This window comes from Bubalus bubalis, chromosome 7 (genome assembly GCF_019923935.1).
Source record: "Bubalus bubalis isolate 160015118507 breed Murrah chromosome 7, NDDB_SH_1, whole genome shotgun sequence".
Classification (NCBI taxonomy): domain Eukaryota; kingdom Metazoa; phylum Chordata; class Mammalia; order Artiodactyla; family Bovidae; genus Bubalus; species Bubalus bubalis.
The window spans coordinates 114075336-114096875 of NC_059163.1; the positions used below are offsets into that span (position 1 = coordinate 114075336).

Sequence of the window (21540 nt, forward strand, 5' to 3'; positions counted from 1 at the left end):
GACTTTTTCACAGCACTGGAATTTGATCATTTGAACTTCCCGATTATTTGGTTTTTGAGTAATGAGCATAATTTGTAATGGTGAAAGATGATTCTGTCATCTAATTTAAGCTTTCCTACATTATTGTAAGAAACCCTCTGTTGCCCTTTAATAAAGCCTTTGATTTGGATCTGTAGATGCACCAGAAGCAGAGGATTGGATTTCATTAGTATGTTGACTTTCAGCATTTTGCTGAATGCTGTGACTATTTTTGGTGACTCAGTGGTGGAGAATCTGCCTGCCAATGCAGGAGATGTGGGTTCAGTCCCTGGGTCAGGAAAATCCCCCAGAGTGGGAAATGGCAACCCACTCCAGCATTCTTGCCTGGAAAATCCCATGGACAGTGAAATCTGGTGGGTTAGAGTTCGTGGGGTCACAAAGAGTCAGACACAGCTTAGCAACTAAGCACACATGAAAGCATAGATATTTATATTTAGCTGCAGATTGTATATATCCAAAATAAGTTGTTAGTTTCTTTTTAATTTTGGAAAGTAACAAATAACAATAATGACAAAGATTGATCACACACCTTCATTTCCCAGGTATTCAGGTTAATGTCAAGACCTAATATGGTGCATACTGTTAAAATGTGGTCCTAAAATTATACTTGTATTAATGGCTAAAAATAGATGGTCCGCTTATACTTGGGTATATATTTAGTAATGGAGGGCTCTTTGGATGTATGAGAGTGTAAAGCAGTGCTATCCAGCCAGTCCTTCTGCAGTGATGGACAAGTCCTATTATATTAACCCTGTTTTTATACCACAGCAACAGAACACTTGAATGTGGCTAGTGCTCCTGAAGACTGCATTGTAAATTTTATTTAATTTTAATTAATTAAATTTAAATAATCAAATTAACTAACATCTTGTATTAGATAAGCAGAGTAGGAGTCTTTCCTACTCACTCATTAATCTTTCTGTGAGGGTCATAGGTAAACCAGGCTCATGCTTTAATCTTCCTAACTAGCTGTAAATAGGCTTCTTACTTTTTGTTTTCATGAGACTCAGTTTTGTTTATATGATAAAGGGCCCGGATTTCCCTCATCATGTCTGCCCTCGGCCTTTTGGTTTGTTGTCGTTACGTGTCTCATCTCTGACTCTATATACTCTCCACTGGCAAGGCACTAGTGTCATTTACTGTGTGTTTTGGTCCCTTTCTTTTGTTCTTTGTCACTGGAGTGTGCTTCTCCCCGTCTCTATCACACATACACATCCTTTCTCCACTTGTGGAAAACAAAGTTTTGGTTTTCATTTGAAAGAGGTTATGAGACTGAGCAGATTGAATTTTGTACCAGGGCAACTGCTGTATTAGTTACTCTCCTGGCTAAAATAATACTTGCTGCTGCAAACCTGAGTTATCTGTGTGTCAGTTCTGTGCAGTGAAGCTTAATTGGAAGCCACCCTTTTTTACTTTCTTTTTGAGAAGGCTGGGTTGAGATTCTTTTCATTCCTTGAGGATTCTGTTTTGAATTTTAAGAATTGTAGTTTCATTATCTGATTTGTGCTTTGACTGAAAAACTCCAATTTAAATTTTTTGTTTGTTGTTTGTTAGCTTGGGTTGATGAGCTAAGTCAATTCATTTAATAAATATATACTAAATACCTACTTTGTGATAGTCATTGTTCTTACCATAGCAAGAAGCAAGGCAGACCTGGTCCTAGTTTTTGTTGGATTTGTTGTCTAGTTTGGGACATAGATTTTAAGCAGGTAAAAGAATAGTATGTTAGACATTAATATATTCACAAGAAAACAAAACCACAGGATAATTTGATACAGACTGACTAGGCTTGGTGGTGGTGCAGTTCTTTAGCTTAATGGTTAGGGAAGTTAAGATCACTTGAGACATCTATCTACATGTTGAGACAGGATTTTATGTTGACGGTGTGACATTGCAGTCCGAGAAGCTTTCCATTTGAACCTTCTAAAATTATGCCTTCAAACCTGTCAAAAATCTTCATGGAAAGCACATCCCTCGGATGAATTGTTGAGGGAGTTTGGGAGATTTGTGCCCCCTTTATCTTTTATCCCTTGTTTCCTAGCATGCTTATTTGAAAAGGACAAATATCTCTTTTCTCCATTGATTCCGTTTCCAGAATATCTGCCATTTCCAAAGCAAATATACTGGTTGGCTTAACTAGACTTTCAAAAGCAAATTCCAAAACAGGCTGTTAACCTGGAATTGTAATAGGCTGATTCCATTTATCTCTTAAGTTATATGTACTATACATACCTTTTGTGTTTTGTAGAGCATTTGTGATAAGAGACTTCATGCCTATCGCTTTTATAGGTAGGGTCTTTTACCATTAAGAAGCAGTTGAATGCCTTCATTGGCCTTCTGTAGGAATCACAGAAAACTGTATATATTCCCACATTTCAGAGTCCTGGGGTCAGTGAGCTGGAATTAGAAGTATGATATCTGTATTCTAAGTTTGGTTCTATGTGAGATCAGAAATCCTTCCCATTAGTAGGTAAAACTTGCTGTTTTATTAATACATAGGTTGAAAATGGGGTAGTAACAGTTCAGGGAGCCTGCCAGCCTGTATTTTGAACACAAGTGCAAGTCCCCACCTCACTGCAAATAGTCTGGCTTCATTTACCTTCCCTTGTCTCTCATGCTGGCTGTCTCACAGACATTCTTGGAGCAGGATGTCAGGACTCTGTCAGACCCTGTATAGTTTGACATGCTCAACTCAGAGTGATTTATGTGATAATAATCTCAAAAGATGATGAAAAGGCATTTGGTAAAGTTTTAACAGTCATCATGTCTCACTTAAAAAAGAGACATAAAAATAGGAATATATGTATACCTTTCTTAACCTTATTAAAAAAAAAAATCCCAATCAAAATGCATTCTTATGCTTGACATTTGAAACATTCCTGATAGAGATACAAGCCCACAATCATCACACTTGCTTGACATTTGTATTGTAGTCATACCAACCACAGTTATTTGAACAGTTCAAAATACACTGTGCTAATATTGAAAAGTAGAACTTATTTTTTTGAAAATATGATAATAGAGTGACTACACAAGAAAATCACTAGACATGAATTTCAGCATGATATTGTGTTCATGTAATTTTATTTTTTGATAAGAGTACTTTTATTTATTTATTATTAATTTTTTAATTGAAGGATAATTGCTTTACAGAATTTTGTTGTTTTCTGTCAAGCATCAGTATGAATCACCCATAGTTATATGTATGTCCCCTCCCTCTTGAACCTCCCTTTCATCTCCCTCCCCATCCCACCCCTCTAGGTTGATACAGAGCCCCTGTTTGAGTTCCCTGAGACAGAATGCAAAGTCCCATTGGCAGTTTTACATATGCTAATGTAAGTTTCCATGTTACTCTCTCCATCATACATATAATTTTAAAAGTGAAACTAAAGTAAGGAAGGAGAAGGCAATGGCATCCCACTCCGGTACTCTTGCCTGGAAAATCCCATGGACGGACAAGCCTGGTAGGCTGCTGTCCATGGGGTCGCTAAGAGTCAGGCACAACTGAGCGATTTCACTTTCACTTTTCACTGTCGTGCATTGGAGAAGGAAATGGCAACCCACTCCAGTGTTCTTGCCTGGAGAATCCCAGGGATGGCGGAGCCTGGTGGGCTGCCATCTGTGGGGTCACACGGAGTCAGACACGATTGAAGCAACTTAGCAGCAGCAGCAAAGTAAGGACAGGAACAATGTTTCAAATGTGATCTTGTTATAGAGGTCTTCATAAATGTGATACAGGGTTAAAATCAGAAAAAAGGAAAAGATTGATATATTTGTGAGATAAGGGAATGGATATTTGCTGTATAGTTGATAATGGGAAAATGTTCTTAAAAACCCCAAATTTTCTTACAAACTGATAAAAAGATAAACCTTTCAGAAGAACTATATATAAAGTATACAAACAATTCATAAATACATTCAGATAGCCAGGAATCATGTTGTCCTGATTAATGAAGAAATTTAGATTTAAGGCAGGATACTATTTTGGACCTATTGGGTGGGCTTTAAAGTTTGCTCCTGAGTGATGACATTGATAATAGGAAAACCTCTTCATACATCATTCATGGAAGTGTGCATTGATGCAGCCTTTTTGAAAGGAGATTTAGCAGTATTTGTCAAAATTAAAAATGTTTATACCTTTGGATCTAGTAGTTCACTTAGAAGAATTTATCATGAGAGTTACACAAACGTATGTATTAAAGAATGTTCATTGTATCATTTTGTGTAATAATAAAAATTAAAGCTTGCCGATTATTATGATATAGGATGATTGGTATACTAAGTTATAGTCCCTAAAATAGATACTTATTTTTGATGTGAAAGACGTGCAAGATATAACATGAAAAGGATAGCTTATATTACAATATGGATATTTTATTTGAATGAGACATATTAAAGTTAAATGTAAAGTTTGTGTCTGCCTAGTAAACATACTTGAAAATCTGTAAACAGCTGTCTATGGAGAGGAATTGGAACAAGGTTGAAAGGAATAGGGTAGGGGAGATTTTTGCTTTATTTTTTTATTTTGCTTTTTATTTTTTAAATTTATTTGCTGTTCATGTTTTAAATATTTTTGTATTCTTCTGTACTACCGAAGTTTTTATTAAAAAAAAAAAAAAACAGGAACATATGTAACTTCTATATTTAAAGTTAAAAACGATGAAAACAGTACCAGAGTTTTGGTTTGGATCAAAACGTAATTATATTGCATGGGCCTTTATTCCTCCTTATAGAAAATACAAATTAAGGAACCTTCCATTTTGTAGTCAAAATAACATTTATTTATTGAGAATAGCATTGATTTGTGTCTTAAGTGTTACTGGCATGTGATCTGCCCTCCTGCCTGGTTCGGAGGTTTCCATAAAAGATCTCATAGCATTTCTGCTTTTCTTCCTTTCCTCTATCTACAAACTCTTAGCTTTATTTAACCAGCAGACTTTGTTACGGTCTAAAAGTAATGAAAGATTTTGCTCTATACCTTACTGTAATTTGGTGAAACAGCGAGCAGTTTTCATCCTTGTGTGGCTGCATTGCTGTGGTTCAGTCACTGAGTTGTGTCTGACTCTTTCTGACCCCATGGACTGCTGCATGCCAGACTTCCCTGCCCTTCACCATCTCCCAGAGTTTGCTCAGACTCATGTCAGTTGAGTCGGTGATGCCATCCAACCATCTCATCCTCTCTTGTCCCCTTCTCTTGCTTTCAGTCTTTCCCAGCATCAGGGTCTTTTCTAATGAGTCGGCTCTTCCAGTCAGGTGGCCAGAGTATTGGATCTTCAGCATCAGTCCTTCCAATGAATATTCAGGATTGATTTCCGTTAGGATTGACTGGTTTGATCTCCTTGCAGTCCAAGAGACTCCCAAGAGTCTTCTCCAACACAATTCTAAAGCATCAGTTTGTCAGAGCTCAGCCTTCTTCATGGTCCAACTCTCACATCCATACATGACTACTGGAAAAGCCATAGCTTTGAGTAGACGGACCTTTGTTGGCAGAGTAGTGTCTCTACTTTTTAATATGCTGTCTAGGTTTTTCATAGTTTTTCTCCCAAGGATTAAGTGTCTTTTAATTTAATGGCAGCAATCACTATAGCAGGGATTTGGGAGCCCAAGAAAATAAAGTCTCTTACTGTTTCCATTGTTTCCCCATCTATTTGCCATGAGGTGTTAGGACCAGATGCCATGATCTTTGTTTTTTGAATGTTGAGTTTTAAGTCAGCCTTTTCACAATCCTCTTTTACTTTCATCAGGAGGCTCTGTAGTTCTTCATTTTCTGCCATGGGGGTGGTGTCATCTGCATATCTGTGGTTATTGATATTTCTCCCATCAATCTTGATTCCAGCTTGTGCTTCCTTCATCCAGCCTGGCATTTCGCATGATGTACTCTGCATATAAATTAAATAAGCAGGGTGAAAACATACAGCCTTCATGTACTTCTTTCCCAATTTGGAGTCAGTCTGTTGTTCCATGTTCAGTTCTAACTGTTGCTTCTTGACCTGTATATGTGTTTCTTATATATAGGTCTTGTATTTCCATCTCTTTAAGAATTTTCCACAGTTTGTTGTGATCCACACAGTCAAAGGGTTTTATGTAGTCAATAAAGCAGAAGTAGATATTTTTCTGGAATTCTCTTGCTTTTTCTATGAACTAGTGGATTTTAGCAGTTGATCTCTGGTTCCTGTGCCTTTTCTAAATCCAGCTTGAACATCTGGAAGTTCTCAGTATATGTACTGTTGTTGCCTGGCTTGGAAAATTTTGAGCATTACTTTGCCAGCATGTGAAATGAGTGTAGTTGTGCAGTAGTTTGAGGATTCCTTGGCATTGCCTTTCTTTGGAATTAGAATGAAAACTTACCTTTTCCAGTCCTGTGGCCACTGCTGAGTTTTCCAAATTTGCTGACATATTGAGTATAGCACTTTCGCAGCATCATCTTTCAGGATTTGGAATAGCTCAGCAGTAATTCCATCACCTCCACTAGCTTTGTACATAGTGATGCTTCCTGAGGCCAATTTGACTTCACATTCCAGGATGAATTGCTATAGGTAAGTAATCACACCATTTTGATTATCTGGGTCATAAAGATCTTTTTTGTACAGTTCTTCTGTGTCTTCTTCCCACCTCTTCTTAATATCTTCTGCTTCTGTTAGGCCCATACCATTTCTGTCCTTTATCGAGCCCATCTTTGCATGAAATGTTCCCTTGGTATCTCTAAATTTCTTGAAGATATCTCTAGTCTTTCCCATTCTGTTGTTTTTCTCTATTTCTTTGCATTGATGGCTGAGGAAGGCTTTCTTATCTCTCCTTGCTATTCTTTGGAACTCTGCATTCAAATGCTTATATCTTTCCTTTTCTCCTTTGCTTTTCGCTTCTCTTCTTTTCACAGCTATTTGTAAGGCCTCCCCAGACAGCCATTTTGCTTTTTTGCATTTCTTTTCCATGGGGAGGGTCTTGATCCCTGTCTCCTGTACAATGTCAAGAACCTCCGTCCATAGTTCATCAGGCACTCTATCTATCAGATCTAGGCCCTTCAATCTATTTCTCACTTCCACTGTATAATCATAAGGATTTGATTTAGGTCATACCTAAATGGTCTAGTGGATTTCTCCACTTTCTTCAGTTTAAGTCTGAATTTGGCAATAAGGAGTTCATGATCTGAGCCACAGTCAGCTCCCAGTCTTGTTTTTGCTAAAAGCCTCGACTGGAGATCCTGTAGAGGAAAATGAGTACCTGAGATACACTCATCTAAAATGCTCTGTATGATTTAGGTTTTCCTGTCTTTTTTAACAGTTTTCCAAAAGTCATTTTTTCTCTCCCAGACTTAACCCTAGTATACCATTAATAGGCTGCTCGCACTTTCCTTTAAGCCCTTCTTAGGGAAAAACTTTTCTTGGGAGAGTCAGTTGTGATCATTTGACAAAGGTGAACAGAAAGCTCTGTTTATTTGATTTAAAGCCTAAGGTCTGCTTTCTTAGATTTTTCTTCAATATCCTCTCTACTTCAATATCTAGTTTCTGTACAACTGACAAACAGCACCTGGGTCAGAATGTAAAGAAATTTGGTTTTAACCTAGACAGGGATGAAGATAATCAGATAACAGCTTCACAGCTTCTTGAGCTGAAACTTACTACATCATTTCGAGGAAATATGTATTTTGTCTTGAAGAGACCAGAAATTCATCTTCCTTTCACACAGCCTCAGAAAAGTTAGCTGTTCCTCTGTTAAATTTTAGTTCAGTCATAGTCGAATTAATTAGCTAACCACATTAAGACAGATCAGAGAACTCTTCTGTGGAGAAATCAGAGCCAATAGAATTAATTCTCTTCAAGTGGAATGTCTCTGGGAGTTATTTTATATTGTCTCTTTTAGGATGGTCTCTTGTTCAAGTCGATTGGAAAAATCTAGAGTGGTATTTAGGTCTGCGTTATGGGTTAGGGTGTAGATACTAGATCTCTTGAATCACTTAGGTGGGGAGATGTTGGAGAGGGGAGAAATGTTCAGACACTAGAAAGGACGACATCCAAGAGATGAAAAATACTTAATGTTACATCTCAGAAACAGAAACAGCATGCTACATGGAAGCCGTCTTTAAAAAAAAAAAAAAAAAAAAATTAAGTTCTTGAATCTGGAGGAAGATTACTGCTTTTTTGTATTACAGGAACTACCTTCTGTTGAAGAACTCACTATTGTTCTGCCTGAAGATATTGAATTAAAGCCTCTTGGGATGGTTTCAAGTATTATTGAACAATTAGGTATGTATATATTTTTATTAATAATTATAATTTATATGCAAGCATATGCTAATAATCAAAGACTTATGGTTAGGGAATTTTCTCCAAAATATATAATAATACTTCATTTTATAGCTGTTAGGTTTGAACAGATAAATTCAGTTTTTACTTATACCAAGTGAAAGTGAAGTTGCTCAGTTGTGTCCTACTCTTTGTGACCCCATAGACTGTAGCCTACCAGGCTCCTCTGTCCATGGGATTTTCCAGGCAATAGTACTGAAGTGGATTGCCTTTTCCTTCTCCAGGGGATCTTCCCAACCCAGGGCTCGAACCCAGGTCTCCCGCATTGTAGACAGACGCTTTATCATCTGAGCCACCAGGGAAGTAGTACATAAATACAATGTCTTTTTAAAAATTTAAAGTGTGCTTTTACTGACATAGAAATTTCTCCAAAATTTATTTGAATGATACATGTGTTTTCTGTTGCTGTTAAGTTACTACAAATTTAGTGGTTTAAAACAACACATTTATTACTTTATAGTACTGTGGGCTGGAAGTGTGATAGGTCCCACTGGCTAAAATCAAGGGGTCCTTCAGGCCCAAGTTGCTCTCTGGAGGCTCTGAAGGATAATGCATTTCTTGACCTTTTCCAGTATCTGAAGGTCTCTCATATTCCTTTGTGCATGGCCCCCTCCCTTCATTTTCAAAATCCATAATGTAGCTTCTCTCTGACCTTCTCTATCATCACATCCCCCTCTGATGGATCACCACAGACTGGGAAGATTCTCTGCTTCTAAGGACTCCTTAGATTGGGTCTACCCACTGTTAACCGGGGAAATTTTGTACTGCAAGGTGCTTAGCCTTATTCTTATCAGCAAAGTCTCTCTTCTTAATATAAAATATCATTCACAGGTTCAGGGATTTGTGTGTGTGGATATCTTTTTTTGGGGGTAGAGAGCTGTTACTCTGCCTACTGCCTTTGATTTTATCTTACAAACAAGTAAATTAGAAAGTTCTATGATTTAATACTGACATTAATGCCATGAAATATGAACCCATTGGAGTATATGAGAACTAAATTTTACAGATTTCTTTTAGCCCTAAGATATGATGTCAGTACAGGAGAGACTTTGAAATTAATGTTGCTACTATTAACTCTAGTAAGCGACACCAAAAATTAGGACTGCAAGTTGACAAAGACATAGGATTTTTGAACTGAGAAAAAGGCCTAAATGGTCCACCAGTCCATAGTTTATGACTTAAGGGACATAGAAGAATTTGATTCACTTGCTCCTATGATCTATTGTATAATCAATCAGTGGTAGAAATGAAAATTTATGTTTTGATCTTTTTATTTATTTTTAACACGAAAAACATTTTGTACTGGGGTATAGCCAGTTAACAGTGTTCTAGTACTTTCAGGTGAACAGGGAAGGGACTCAGCCATTCATATACCTGTATCCATTCTCCCCCAAACCCCACTCCCACCCAGGCTGCCACATAACATTGAGCAGAGTTCCATGTGCTCTACAGTAGATCTTTGTTATCCATTTTAAATATAGCAGTATGTACATGACCTTCCCAAAGTCCCTAACTATCCCTTCTCCCCAGGCAATCAGAAGTTCGTTTTCTAAGTCTGTAAGTCTCTTTCTGTTTTATAAGTAAGTTTATTTGTATTATTTCTTTTAAATTCCTCATATAAGGGATGTCATATATTTCTCCTTCTCTGTCTGACTTCACTCAGTATGACACTCTCTAGGTCCATCCTAGTTGCTGCAGTGACATTATTTGATTCTTTTTAATGGTTGAGTAATACTCCATTGAGTATATGTACCACATCTTTATCCATTCCTCTGTGAATGAACATTTAGGTTGCTTCCATGTCTTGGCTTTTGTAAACAGTGCTGCAGTGAACACTGGGATGCATGCATCTTTTTGGGCCATGTATTTCTCTGGATATATGCCCAGGAGTGGAATTGCAGAATCATTGATACCATGATTAAAAACCTTTCAACAAACAAAAGTCCAGGACATGACAGCTTCACAGGTGAATTTTATCAAACATTGAGAGAAGAGTTAAAACACCTATCCTTCTGAAACTGTTGTTTTCATCTTTTCTTTAAATTGTCTTACCACTATTTTAAAAAATAAGTCTTACTTACAATTTGGCAGTTTATTAATGAAAATTCCAATTAAACCTTTTTATAAAAATCATAATTACTAAAACTTGACAGGATTCTTGAGTCATTACATTTACTATCTTATGGTATTTAATAATATGCAAAAATAAATCAGAGAGGTAATTTCTTGATTATATAGTATGAGTCAACTGTTTATTGGACTTGATGTGTATAGAAAAAGTTTAGGTCATAATGTTCATTCTCAAGGGAAAGAAAAGTAAATTATGTGATACATATGAAATAATGCTTTTAAAAGATACTATTTTGACTAACACATCCTAATAGACTAACAAAATTCTCAACCTGCTGGGAATAAAGATTAATGAATCAAACAGAACATGTGCTGCTATTGAACATGCTTGTTACACACTCTGTTTTGAAACTTGAAACATGTAACATTATTTAGACCTTTTACAAAAAAGAAAATAACATTAAATATCAGTCAGCTAGGTTGTGGTGATAGTTCTGTGTGGGTTTCACCATATGATCATGTTAAAATCTCTTATGTACTCTTTTCTTCAGTTCACAGTCTCAGTCGTGTCTGACTCTCTGTGACCTCATGGACTGCAGCACACCAGGCGTCCCTGTCCATCACCAACTGCTGGAGCTTACTCAAACCCATGTCCATTGAGTTGGTGATGCCATCCAACCGTCTCATCCTCTGTTGTCCCCTTCTCCTCCTGCCCTCAATCTTTCCCAGCATCAGGGTCTTTTCCAATGAGTCAGTTCCTCGCATGAGGTGGCCAAAGTATCAGAGTTTCAGCTTCAACATCAGTCCTTTCAATGAACATCCAGGACTCATTTCCTTTAGGATGGACTGGTTGGATCTCCTTGCAGTCCAAGGGACTCTCAAGAGTCTTCTCGAACAACACAGTTCAGAAGCATCAATTCTTCGGCACTCAGCTTTCTTCAAGTCCAACTCTCACATCCATACATGACCACTGGAAAAACCATAGCCTTGACTAGACAGACCTTTGTTGGTAAAGTAATGTTTCTGCTTTTGAATATGCTGTCTAGGATGGTCATAACTTTTCTTCTAAGGAGTAAGTGTCTTTTAATTTAATGGCTGCGGTCACCATCTGCAGTGATTTTTGGAGCCCTCCAAAATAAAGTCTATCACTGTTTCCATTGTTTCCCCATCTCTTTGCCATGAAGTGATGGGACCAGATGCCATGATCTTTGTTTTTTGAATGTTGAGCTTTAAGCCAACTTTTTCTCTCTCCTCTTACTTTCATCAAGAGGCTCTTCTTTGCTTTCTGCCATAAGCGTGATGTCATCTGCCTAGCCAAGGTTATTGATATTTCTCCCGGCAATCTTGATTCCAGCTTGTGCTCCATCCAGCCCAACATTTCTCATGATGTACTCTGCATATAAGTAAAATAAGCAGAGTGGCAATATAAAGCCTTGATGTACTTTTCTGATTTGGAACCAGTCTGTTGTTCCATGTCCAGTTCTAACTGTTGCTTCTTGACTTGCATACAGATTTCTCAGAAGACAGGTCAGGTGGTCTGGTATTCCCATCTCTCTAAGAATTTTCCACAGTTTTTTGTGATCCACACAGTCAAAGGCTTTTATGTAGTCAATAAAGCAGAAGATGTTTTTCTGCAATTCTCTTTCTTTTTCGATGATCCAGCGGATGTTGCCAATTTGATCTCTGGTTCCTCTGCCTTTTCCAAACCAGCTTGAACATCTGAAAGTTCATGGTTCATGTACTGTTGAAGCCTGGCTTTGGGACTTTTGAGCATTACTTTGCTAGTGTGTGAGATGAGTGCAGTTGTGTGGTAGTGTGAATATTCTTTGGCATTGCTGTTCTTTTGGATTGGAATGAAAACTTACCTTCTCCAGTCCTGTGGCCACTGCTGAGTTGTCCAAATTTGCTGGCATATTGAGTGCAGCACTTTGACAGCATCATTTTTAAGGATTTGAAATAGCTCAAATGGAGTTCCATCACCTCCACTAGCTTTGTTTGTAGTGATGGTTCCTAAGGCCCATTTAACTTCACCTTCCAGGATGTCTAGCTCTAGGTGAGTGTTCACACCATCATAGTTATCTGGGTCATGAAGAATTTTTTATACAGTTCTTCTGTGTATTCTTGCCACCTCGTCTTTGTATCTTCTGCTTCTGTTAGGTCCATACCATTTCTGTCGTTTATTGTGCCCATCTTTGCATGAAATGTTCCCTTGGTATCTCCTGTTTTCTTCAAGAGATCTCTAGCCTTTCCCATTTTATTGTTTTCTTCTATTTCTTTGCATTGATCACTGAGAAAGGCTTTCTTATCTCTACTTGCTATTCTTTGGAACTCTGCATTCAAATGGGTATATCTTTCCTTTTCTCCTTTGCCTTTCACATCTTTTCTTTTCTCAGCTATTTGTAAGCCTGTTAGGACAACCATTTTGCCTTTTTGCATTTCTGTTTTTGGGGTTGGACTTGATCATTGCGTCCTGTGCAATGTCATGAACCTCCATCCATAGTTCTTCATATCAAATGTGAGGATTTTGAATTAGTTTTTAATTTTCATGTAATTTGACCCTGGGAAATTCTGTAATTATTCAGTATTATTATCAGTCTTTGTCATCTTTATTCCAAAAGCAGATCTAGCTCAAAAATTGTTGCCCGTTCCTTAGTGCATGTTCCAACTTAGAACTAGTAAATCTTGAAATTAATTGGGATACAATTGAAATCCTTGAAGGGATTTTATTTTTTTAATTTTTATTTATTTATTTTTTTAATATATTTTATTTCATTTTTTAACTTTACAATATTGTATTGGTTTTGCATATATCAACATGAGTCCTCCACAGGTATACACGTGTTCCCCATCCTGAACCCTCCTCCCACTTCCCTCCCCGTAGCATCCCTCTGGGTCATCCCAGTGCACCAGCCCCAAGCATCCAGTATCATGCATCGAACCTGGACTGGCGACTCGTTTCATATATGATATTATACATGTTTTTCAATGCCATTCTCCCAAATCATCCCACCCTTTCCCTCTCCCATAGAGTCCAAAAGACTGTTCTATACATCAGTGTCTCTTTTGCTGTCTCGTATACAGGGTTATTGTTTCTATCTTTCTAAATTCCATATATGTGCGTTAGTATACTGTATTGGTGTTTTTCTTCCTGGCTTACTTCACTCTGGATAATAGGCTCCAGTTTCATCCACCTCATTAGAACTGATTCAAATGTATTCTTTTTAATGGCTGAAGTAATACTCCATTGTGTATATGTACCACAGCTTTCTTATCCACTCATCTGCTGATGGACATCTAGGTTGCTTCCATGTCCTGGCTGTTACAAACAGTGCTGCGATGAACATTGGGGTACACGTGTCTCTTTCAATTCTGGTTTCCTCAGTGTGTATGCCCAGCAGTGGGATTGCTGGGTCATGCGGCAGTTCTATTTCCAGTTTTTTAAGGAATCTCCACACTGTTGTGCATAGTGGCTGTACTAGTTTGCATTCCCACCAAGAGTGTAAGAGGGTTCCCTTTTCTCCACACCCTCTCCAGCATTTATTGCTTGTAGACTTTTGGATCGCAGCCATTCTGAATGGTGTTAAATGGTACCTCATTGTGGTTTTGATTTGCATTTCTCTGATAATGAGTGATGTTGAGCATCTTTTCATGTATTTGTTAGCCATCTGTATGTTTTCTTTGGAGAAATGTCTAGTTCTTTGGCCCATTTTTTGATTGGGTCATTTGTTTTTCTGGAATTGAGCTGTAGGAGTTGCTTGTATATTTTTGAGATTAGTTGTTTGTCAGTTGCTTCATTTGCTATTATTTTCTCCCATTCTGAAGGCTGTCTTTTCACCTTGCTTATAGTTTCCTTTGTTGTGCAGAAGCTTTTAAGTTTAATTAGGTCCCATTTGTTTATTTTTGCTTTTATTTCCAATATTCTGGGAGGTGGGTCATAGAGGATCCTGCTGTGATGTATGTCAGAGAGTGTTTTGCCTATGTTCTCTAGGAGTTTTATAGTTTCTGGTCTTATGTTTAGATCTTTAATCCACTTGGAGTTTATTTTTGTGTATGGTGTTAGAAAGTGTTCTAGTTTCATTCTTTTACAAGTGGTTGACCAGTTTTCCCAGCACCACTTGTTAAAGAGATTGTCTTTAATCCATTGTATATTCTTGCCTCCTTTGTCAAAGATAAGGTGTCCATATGTGCGTGGATTTACCTCTGGGCTTTCTATTTTGTTCCATTGATCTATATTTCTGTCTTTGTCCCAGTACTGTACTGTCTTGATGACAGTGGCTTTGTAATAGAGCCTGAAGTCAGGCAGATTGATTCCTCCAGTTCCATTCTTCTTTCTCAACATTGCTTTGGCTATTCTTGTATTTCCATACAAATTGTGAAATTATTTGTTCTAGCTCTGTGAAGAATACCATTGGTAGCTTGATAGGGATTGCATTGAATCTATAAATTGCTTTGGGTAGTATACTCATTTTCACTATATTGATTCTTCTAATCCATGAACATGGTATATTTCTCCATCTATTAGTGTCCTCTTTAATTTCTTTCACCAGTGTTTTATAGTTTTCTATATATAGGTCTTTAGTTTCTTTAGGTAGATATATTCCTAAGTATTTTATTCTCTTCATTGCAATGGTGAATGGAATTGTTTCCTTAATTTCTCTTTCTGTTTTCTCATTATTAGTGTATAGGAATGCAAGGGATTTCTGTTTCCTTAATTTCTCTTTCTATTTTCTCATTATTAATGTATAGGAATACAAGGGATTTCTGTATGTTAATTTTATATCCTGCAACTTTACTATATTCATTGATTAGTTCTAGTAATTTTCTGGTGGATTCTTTAGGGTTTTCTATGTAGAGGATCATGTCATCTGCAAACAGTGAGAGTTTTACTTCTTCTTTTCCAATTTGAACTTTTTTATTTCTTTTTCTGCTCTGATTGCTGTGGCCAGAACTTCCAAAACTATGTTGAATAGTAATGGTGAAAGTGGGCACCCTTGTCTTTTCCTGACTTTAGGGGAAATGCTTTCAATTTTTCACCATTGAGGATAGTGTTTGCTGTGGGTTTGTCATATATAGCTTTTATTATGTTGAGGTATGTTGCTTCTATTCCTGCTTTCTGGAGAGTTTTTATCATAAATGGATATTGAATTTTGTCAAAGGCTTTCTCTGCATCTATTGAGATCATCATATGGCTTTTATTTTTCAATTTGTTAATGTGGTGTATTACATTGATTGATTTGCAAATATTGAAGAATCCTTTCATCCCTGGGATAAAGCCCACTTGGTCATGGTGTATGATCTTTTTAATGTAGGATTCTGATTGCTAGAATTTTGTTACGGATTTTTGCATCTATGTTCATCAGTGATATTGACCTGTAGTTTTCTTTTTTTGTGGGATCTTTGTCAGGTTTTGGTACTAGGGTGATGGTGGCCTCATAGAATGAGTTTGGAAGTTTACCTTCCTCTGCAGTTTTCTGGAAGAGTTTGAGTAGGCTAGGTGTTAGCTCTTCTCTAAATTTTTGGTAGAATTCAACTGTGAAGCCGTCTGAACCTGGGCTTTTGTTTGCTGGAAGATTTTTGATTAAGTTTCAATTTCCATGCTTGTGATGGGTCTGTTAAGATTTTCTATTTCTTCCTGGTCCAGTTTTGGAAAGTTGTACTTTCTAAGAATTTGTCCATTTCTTCCACATTGTCCATTTTATTGGTACATAATTGCTGATAGTAGTCTCTTATGATCCTTTGTATTTCTGTGTTGTCTGTTGTGATCTCTCCATTTTCATTTCTAATTTTATTGATTTGATTTTTCTCCCTTTGTTTCTTGATGAGTCTGGCTAATGGTTTGTCAATTTTATTTATCCTTTCAAATAACCAGCTTTTGGCTTTGTTGATTTTTGCTGTGGTCTCTTTTGTTTCTTTTGCTTTTATTTCTGCCCTAATTCTTAAGACTTTGTTTCTTCTATTAACCCTGTGGTTCTTCATTTCTTCCTTTTGTAGTTGCTTTAGGTGTAGAGTTAGGTTATTTATTTGACTTTTTTCTTGTTTCTTGAGGTATGCCTGTATTGCTATGAACTTTCCCCTTAGGGCTGCTTTTACAGTGTCCCACGGGTTTTGGGTTGTTGTGTTTTCATTTTTATTCGTTTCTATGCAAATTTTGATTTCTTTTTTGATTTCTTCTGTGATTATTATTAAGCAGCGTGTTGTTCAGCCTCCATATGTTGGAAATTTTAATAGTTTTTCTCCTGTAATTGAGATCTAATCTTACTGCATTTTGTTCAGAAAAGACGCTTGGAATGATTTCAATTTTTTTGAATTTACCAAGGCTAGATTTATGGCCCAGGATGTGATCTGTCCTGGTGAAGGTTCCGTGTGTGCTTGAGAAAAAGGTGAAATTCATTGTTTTGGGGTGAAATGTCCTATAGATATCAATTAAGTCTAACTGGTCTATTGTATTATTTAAAGTTTGTGTTTCCTTGTTAATTTTCTGTTTAGTTATCTATCCATAGTTGTGAGTGGGGTATTAAAGTCTCCCACTATTATTGTGTTACTGTTAATTTCCCCTTACATACTTGTTAGCATTTGTCTTACATATCACAGTGCTCCTATGTTGGGTGCATATATATTTATGATTGTTATATCTTCTTCTTGGATTGATCCTTTGATCATTATGTAGTGACCTTTTTGTCTCTTTTCACAGCCTTTCTTTTAAAGTCTATTTTATTTGATATGAGTATTGCTACTCCTGCTTTTTTTTGGTCTCTATTTTCATTGAAAATCTTTTTCCAGCCCTTCACTTTCAGTCTGTATGTGTCCTCTGTTTTCAGGTGGGTCCCCTGTAGACAACATATATAGGGGTCTTGTTTTTGTATCCATTCAGCCAGTCTTTGTCTTTTGGTTGGGGCATTCAACCCATTTATGTTTAAGGTAATTATTGATAAGTATGATCCCGTTGCCATTTACTTTATTGTTTTGGGTTTGAGTTTATACACCTTTTTGTGTTTCCTGTCTAGAGAATATCCTTTAGTATTTGTTGGAGAGCTGGTTTGGTGGTGCTGAATTCTCTCAGCTTTTGCTTGTCTGTAAAGCTTTTGATTTCTCCTTCATATTTGAATGAGATCCTTGCTGGGTACAATAATCTGGGCTGTAGGTTATTGTCTTTCATCACTTTAAGTATGTCTTGCCATTCCCTCCTGGCTTGAAGAGTTTCTATTGAAAGATCAGCTGTTATCCTTATGGGAATTCCCTTGTGTGATATTTGTTGTTTTTCCCTTGCTGGTTTTAATATTTGTTCTTTGTGTTTGATCTTTGTTAATTTGATTAATATGTGTCTTGGGGTGTTTCACCTTGGGTTTATCCTGTTTGGGACTCTCTGGGTGTCTTGGACTTGGGTGATTATTTCCTTCCCCATTTTAGGGAAGTTTTCAATTATTATCTCCTCAAGTATTTTCTCACGGTCTTTCTATTTGTCTTCTTCTTCTGGGACTCCTATGATTCGAATGTTGTGGTGTTTAATATTGTCCTGGAGGTCTCTGAGATTGTCCTCATTTCTTTTAATTCGTTTTTCTTTTTTCTTCTCTGATTCATTTATTTCTACCATTCTATCTTCTAATTCACTAATCCTATCTTCTGCCTCTATTATTTTACTATTTGTTACCTCCAGAGTGTTTTTGATCTCATTTATTGCATTATTCATTATATATTGACTCTATTTTATTTCTTCTAGGTCCTTGTTAAACCTTTCTTGCATCTTCTCAATCCTTGTCTCCAGGCTATTTATCTGTGATTCCATTTTGATTTCAAGATTTTGGATCATTTTCACTATCATTATTTGGAATTCTTTATCAGGTAGATTCCCTATCTCTTCCTCTTTTGTTTGGTTTGGTGGGCATTTATCCTGTTCCTTTACCTGCTGGGTATTCCTCTGTCTCTTCATCTTGTTTATATTGCTGAGTTTGGGGTGTCCTTTCTGTATTCTGGCAGTTTGTGGAGTTCTCTTTATTGTGGCGTTTCCTTGCTGTGGGTGGGTTTGTACAGGTGGCTTGTCAAGGTTTCCTGGTTAGGGAAGCTTGTGTCAGTGTTCTGATGGGTGGAGCTGGATTTCTTCTCTCTGGAGTGCAATGAAGTGTCGAGTAATGAGTTATGAGATGTCTATGGTTTTGTAGTAACTTTGGGCAGTCTGTATATTGGAGCTCAGGGCTGTGTTCCTGAGTTGCTGGAGAATTTGCGTGGTATGTCTTGCTCTGGAACTTGTTGGCCCTTGTGTGGTGCTTGGTTTTGGTGTAGGTATGGAGGTGTTTGATGAGCTCCTGTCAATTAATGTTCCCTGGAGTCAAGAGTTCCCTGGAGTCAGGGTTTGGACTTAAGCCTCCTGCTTCCGGTTTTCAGTCTTATTTTTACAGTAGTCTCAAAATTTCTCCTTCTATACAGTACCATTGATAAAACATCTAGGTTAAAGATGAAAAGTTTCTCCACAGTGAGGAATACCCAGAAAGGTTCACAGAGTTACATGAGGAAGAGAAGAGGGAGGAGGGAGTTAGAGGTGACCCGAACGAGGTGAGGTGGAATCAGTAGAGGAGAGAGCAGGCTAGCCAGTAATCACTTCCTTATGTGCACTCCACAACTGGACCACTCAGAGATGTTCACGGAGTTATACAGAGAATAGAGGAGGGAGGAAGGAGACAGAGGTGGCCAGGAGGATAAAAGGGGGGGATGAAAATGAGAGAGACAGATCCAGCCAGAAATCAGTTCCCTAAGTGTTCTCCACCATCTGGAACACACAGAAATTCACAGAGTTGGGTAGAGCAGAGAGGGGTTAGGCAGGAGACACAGGCAACCTGGTGGAGAAAAAGGAGAGTCCAGAGGGGGAGAGAGCAGTCAAGCCAGTAAATCTTGCTCCCAAGTAAAAATGGGTACTGAAGATTGGGTTCTTAAAGTTACAAAATTGATAACAAATACCAAAAAGCAAATTAAAAATCTACAGTAGAGTGTGGAATTTCAAATATACAATGTTAAAGAACAGAAGAAAAAGAAAGAGAGAAAAAAAAAACAAAGTCACAAAAATGATAAAGAAAATATAGGTACAAAATTGATAACAAATACCAAAAAGGAAAAATTAAAAATCTAGAGTAGAGTTTGGAATTTCAAAAATACAATGTTAAAGAAAAGAAAAAAAAAAAATTAATAAAAGAAAAAAAAAACAAAGTCTCAAAAATTATAAAAAATATGAAGTTTTCTTTTAAAAAAAGAGGGTCTTTTTTTTTTTTTTTTTTTTTTTTGCAAAGTAATAGTAGGTTCAGTTCAGTCGCTCAGTCGTGTCCGGCTCTTTGCGACCCCGTGAATCGCAGCACGCCAGGCCTCCCTGTCCATCACCAACTCCCGGAGTTCACTCACACTGATGCCCATCGAGTCAGTGATGCCATCCAGCCATCTCATCCTCTGTTGTCCCCTTCTCCTCCTGCCCACAATCCCTCCCAGCATCAGAGTCTTTTCCAATGAGTCAACTCTTCGCATGAGGTGGCCAAAGTACTGGAGTTTCAGCTTTAGCATAAAAGTGAAAATTAAAGGAGTAATAGAGGACTTAAAATTTTTTTAAAAATTAAAAAAAGGAAAAAAAGAAAGAATGATTGTAAAAATATATCTAGGACTTTCTCTGGTGGTGTTGTGGGTATTGTGGGCTCAGTTCATTTTTGGCTAGTTCCTTGGTCCGGCTTATATTTCTCAAGATCTATAGGTCCCTTTGTATGTAGTCAGTACTAATGACAGGGTTTTAATCTATTGCACCTGTCACTTCCAAGGCGGTTCCCTCTGTTTTAGCTTCTGTTTGCTGGTCTCTTCAGTGTCTGATTTCTGCGCTGACACAAAGCGGGCAGTGGTGGACACTGTTTTTTTTAGGCTCACTTGTTCAGTCGCGCTGTGGGGAGGAAGGGACACTGCAAACAAATAACACTGGCGTGTGCTCGCAGTGCCTCAGCCACACTGGGCCTGCCCCCGCTCATAGAGCGTGTGCCCTCCCTGCCCACACTGCTCAGGCTCTAGGTTGCTCCTCTGGGAACCATCCAAGGCCGGCCCTGGGCTGCATGCACCTCCCAGGTCTAAGCCGCTCAGGTTCAGGTACTCGGGTAGTCCTCAGAGGTGCAGACTCAGTTGGGCCTGCATTTTGTGACCTTCCCAGGTCCGAGCAGCTCAGGTGATGAGGTGTTTGGCCAGCGCGGTCCCTGCAACTTATCGCCTCTCCCCTCCATCCCTGCCGCTCGGTTTTCTGGGTATACAACCGGCGCACCTTCTCAGGCGGATGTTGACCGTTCAGAACCCCAAGAAGTCTTAGTTAGCAAAGAAGCCTGCTTACAGTTTTGTAGATAATGTCTCTCTGGGGCTGCGATTGCCCCCTTCCGGCTCTGGCTGCCTGTCACCGGAGGGGGATGGTCTGCAGCTGGCTGTCTCTGTTGAGTCCTTTGTTCTGTGTGTGGGCCTGGCAGTGTCTTAGGTTAGGGCTGGCTTTTCGCGTGAGTTATCCCACTGTCTGGTTTGCTAGCCCAAGTTAGTTCGCTCAGATAGTGCTCCGGGCATTCAGGCCGGATCCTTACTCTAAGCGATGCAGCCCACGCCTCCCTGTCCAGCTCCCGCTTGCTTGTGGCAGATGCAGGCGTCTGTGCTGCTTCTCTGCTGGGGGAGTTACCGCTGGGCTTGTAATCTGTGGAGTTTAATTGTTTCTTTATTTTTCCTCCCTGTTACGTTGCCGTCTGTGCTTCCAAGGCTCTCCACAGACTCAGCAGTGAGAGTGTTTCCTGGTGTTTGGAAACCTCTCTCTTTTTAAGACTCCCTTCCCGGGACGGAGCTCCGTCCCTCCCTTTTGTCTCTTTTTTTGTCTTTTATATTTTTTCCTACCTCCTTTCGAAGACAGTGGGCTGCTTTTCTGGGTGCCTGATGTCCTCTGCCAGCATTCAGAAATTGTTTTGTGGAATTTACTCGGTGTTTAAATGTTCTTTTGATGAATTTGTGGGGGAGAAAGTGGTCTCCCCATCCTATTCCTTCACCATCTTCTGAAGGGATTTTAATAATCAACTAGTATTTCATATTCCAAGTGGAAATGGCATTATCTGTATGATGTGATGGAGTATTTTTGTTTGTAGCTTTA

At 38.2% G+C, this 21540-nt stretch overlaps 1 protein-coding gene across 4 annotated transcripts in view; it reads left to right on the top strand.

Annotated features, from left to right (window-relative positions):
• The window catches only part of NAF1 (nuclear assembly factor 1 ribonucleoprotein), a 72040-nt gene that overhangs the window by 11492 nt on the left and 39008 nt on the right, over window positions 1-21540 (top strand). For all 4 annotated transcript variants that reach the window (XM_025290441.3, XM_025290439.3, XM_025290440.3 and 1 more), the window contains exon 3: window positions 8189-8282. In XM_025290441.3, coding sequence (XP_025146226.1) covers window positions 8189-8282 — 94 coding nt within the window. The remainder of the gene's footprint in view (window positions 1-8188; window positions 8283-21540) is intronic.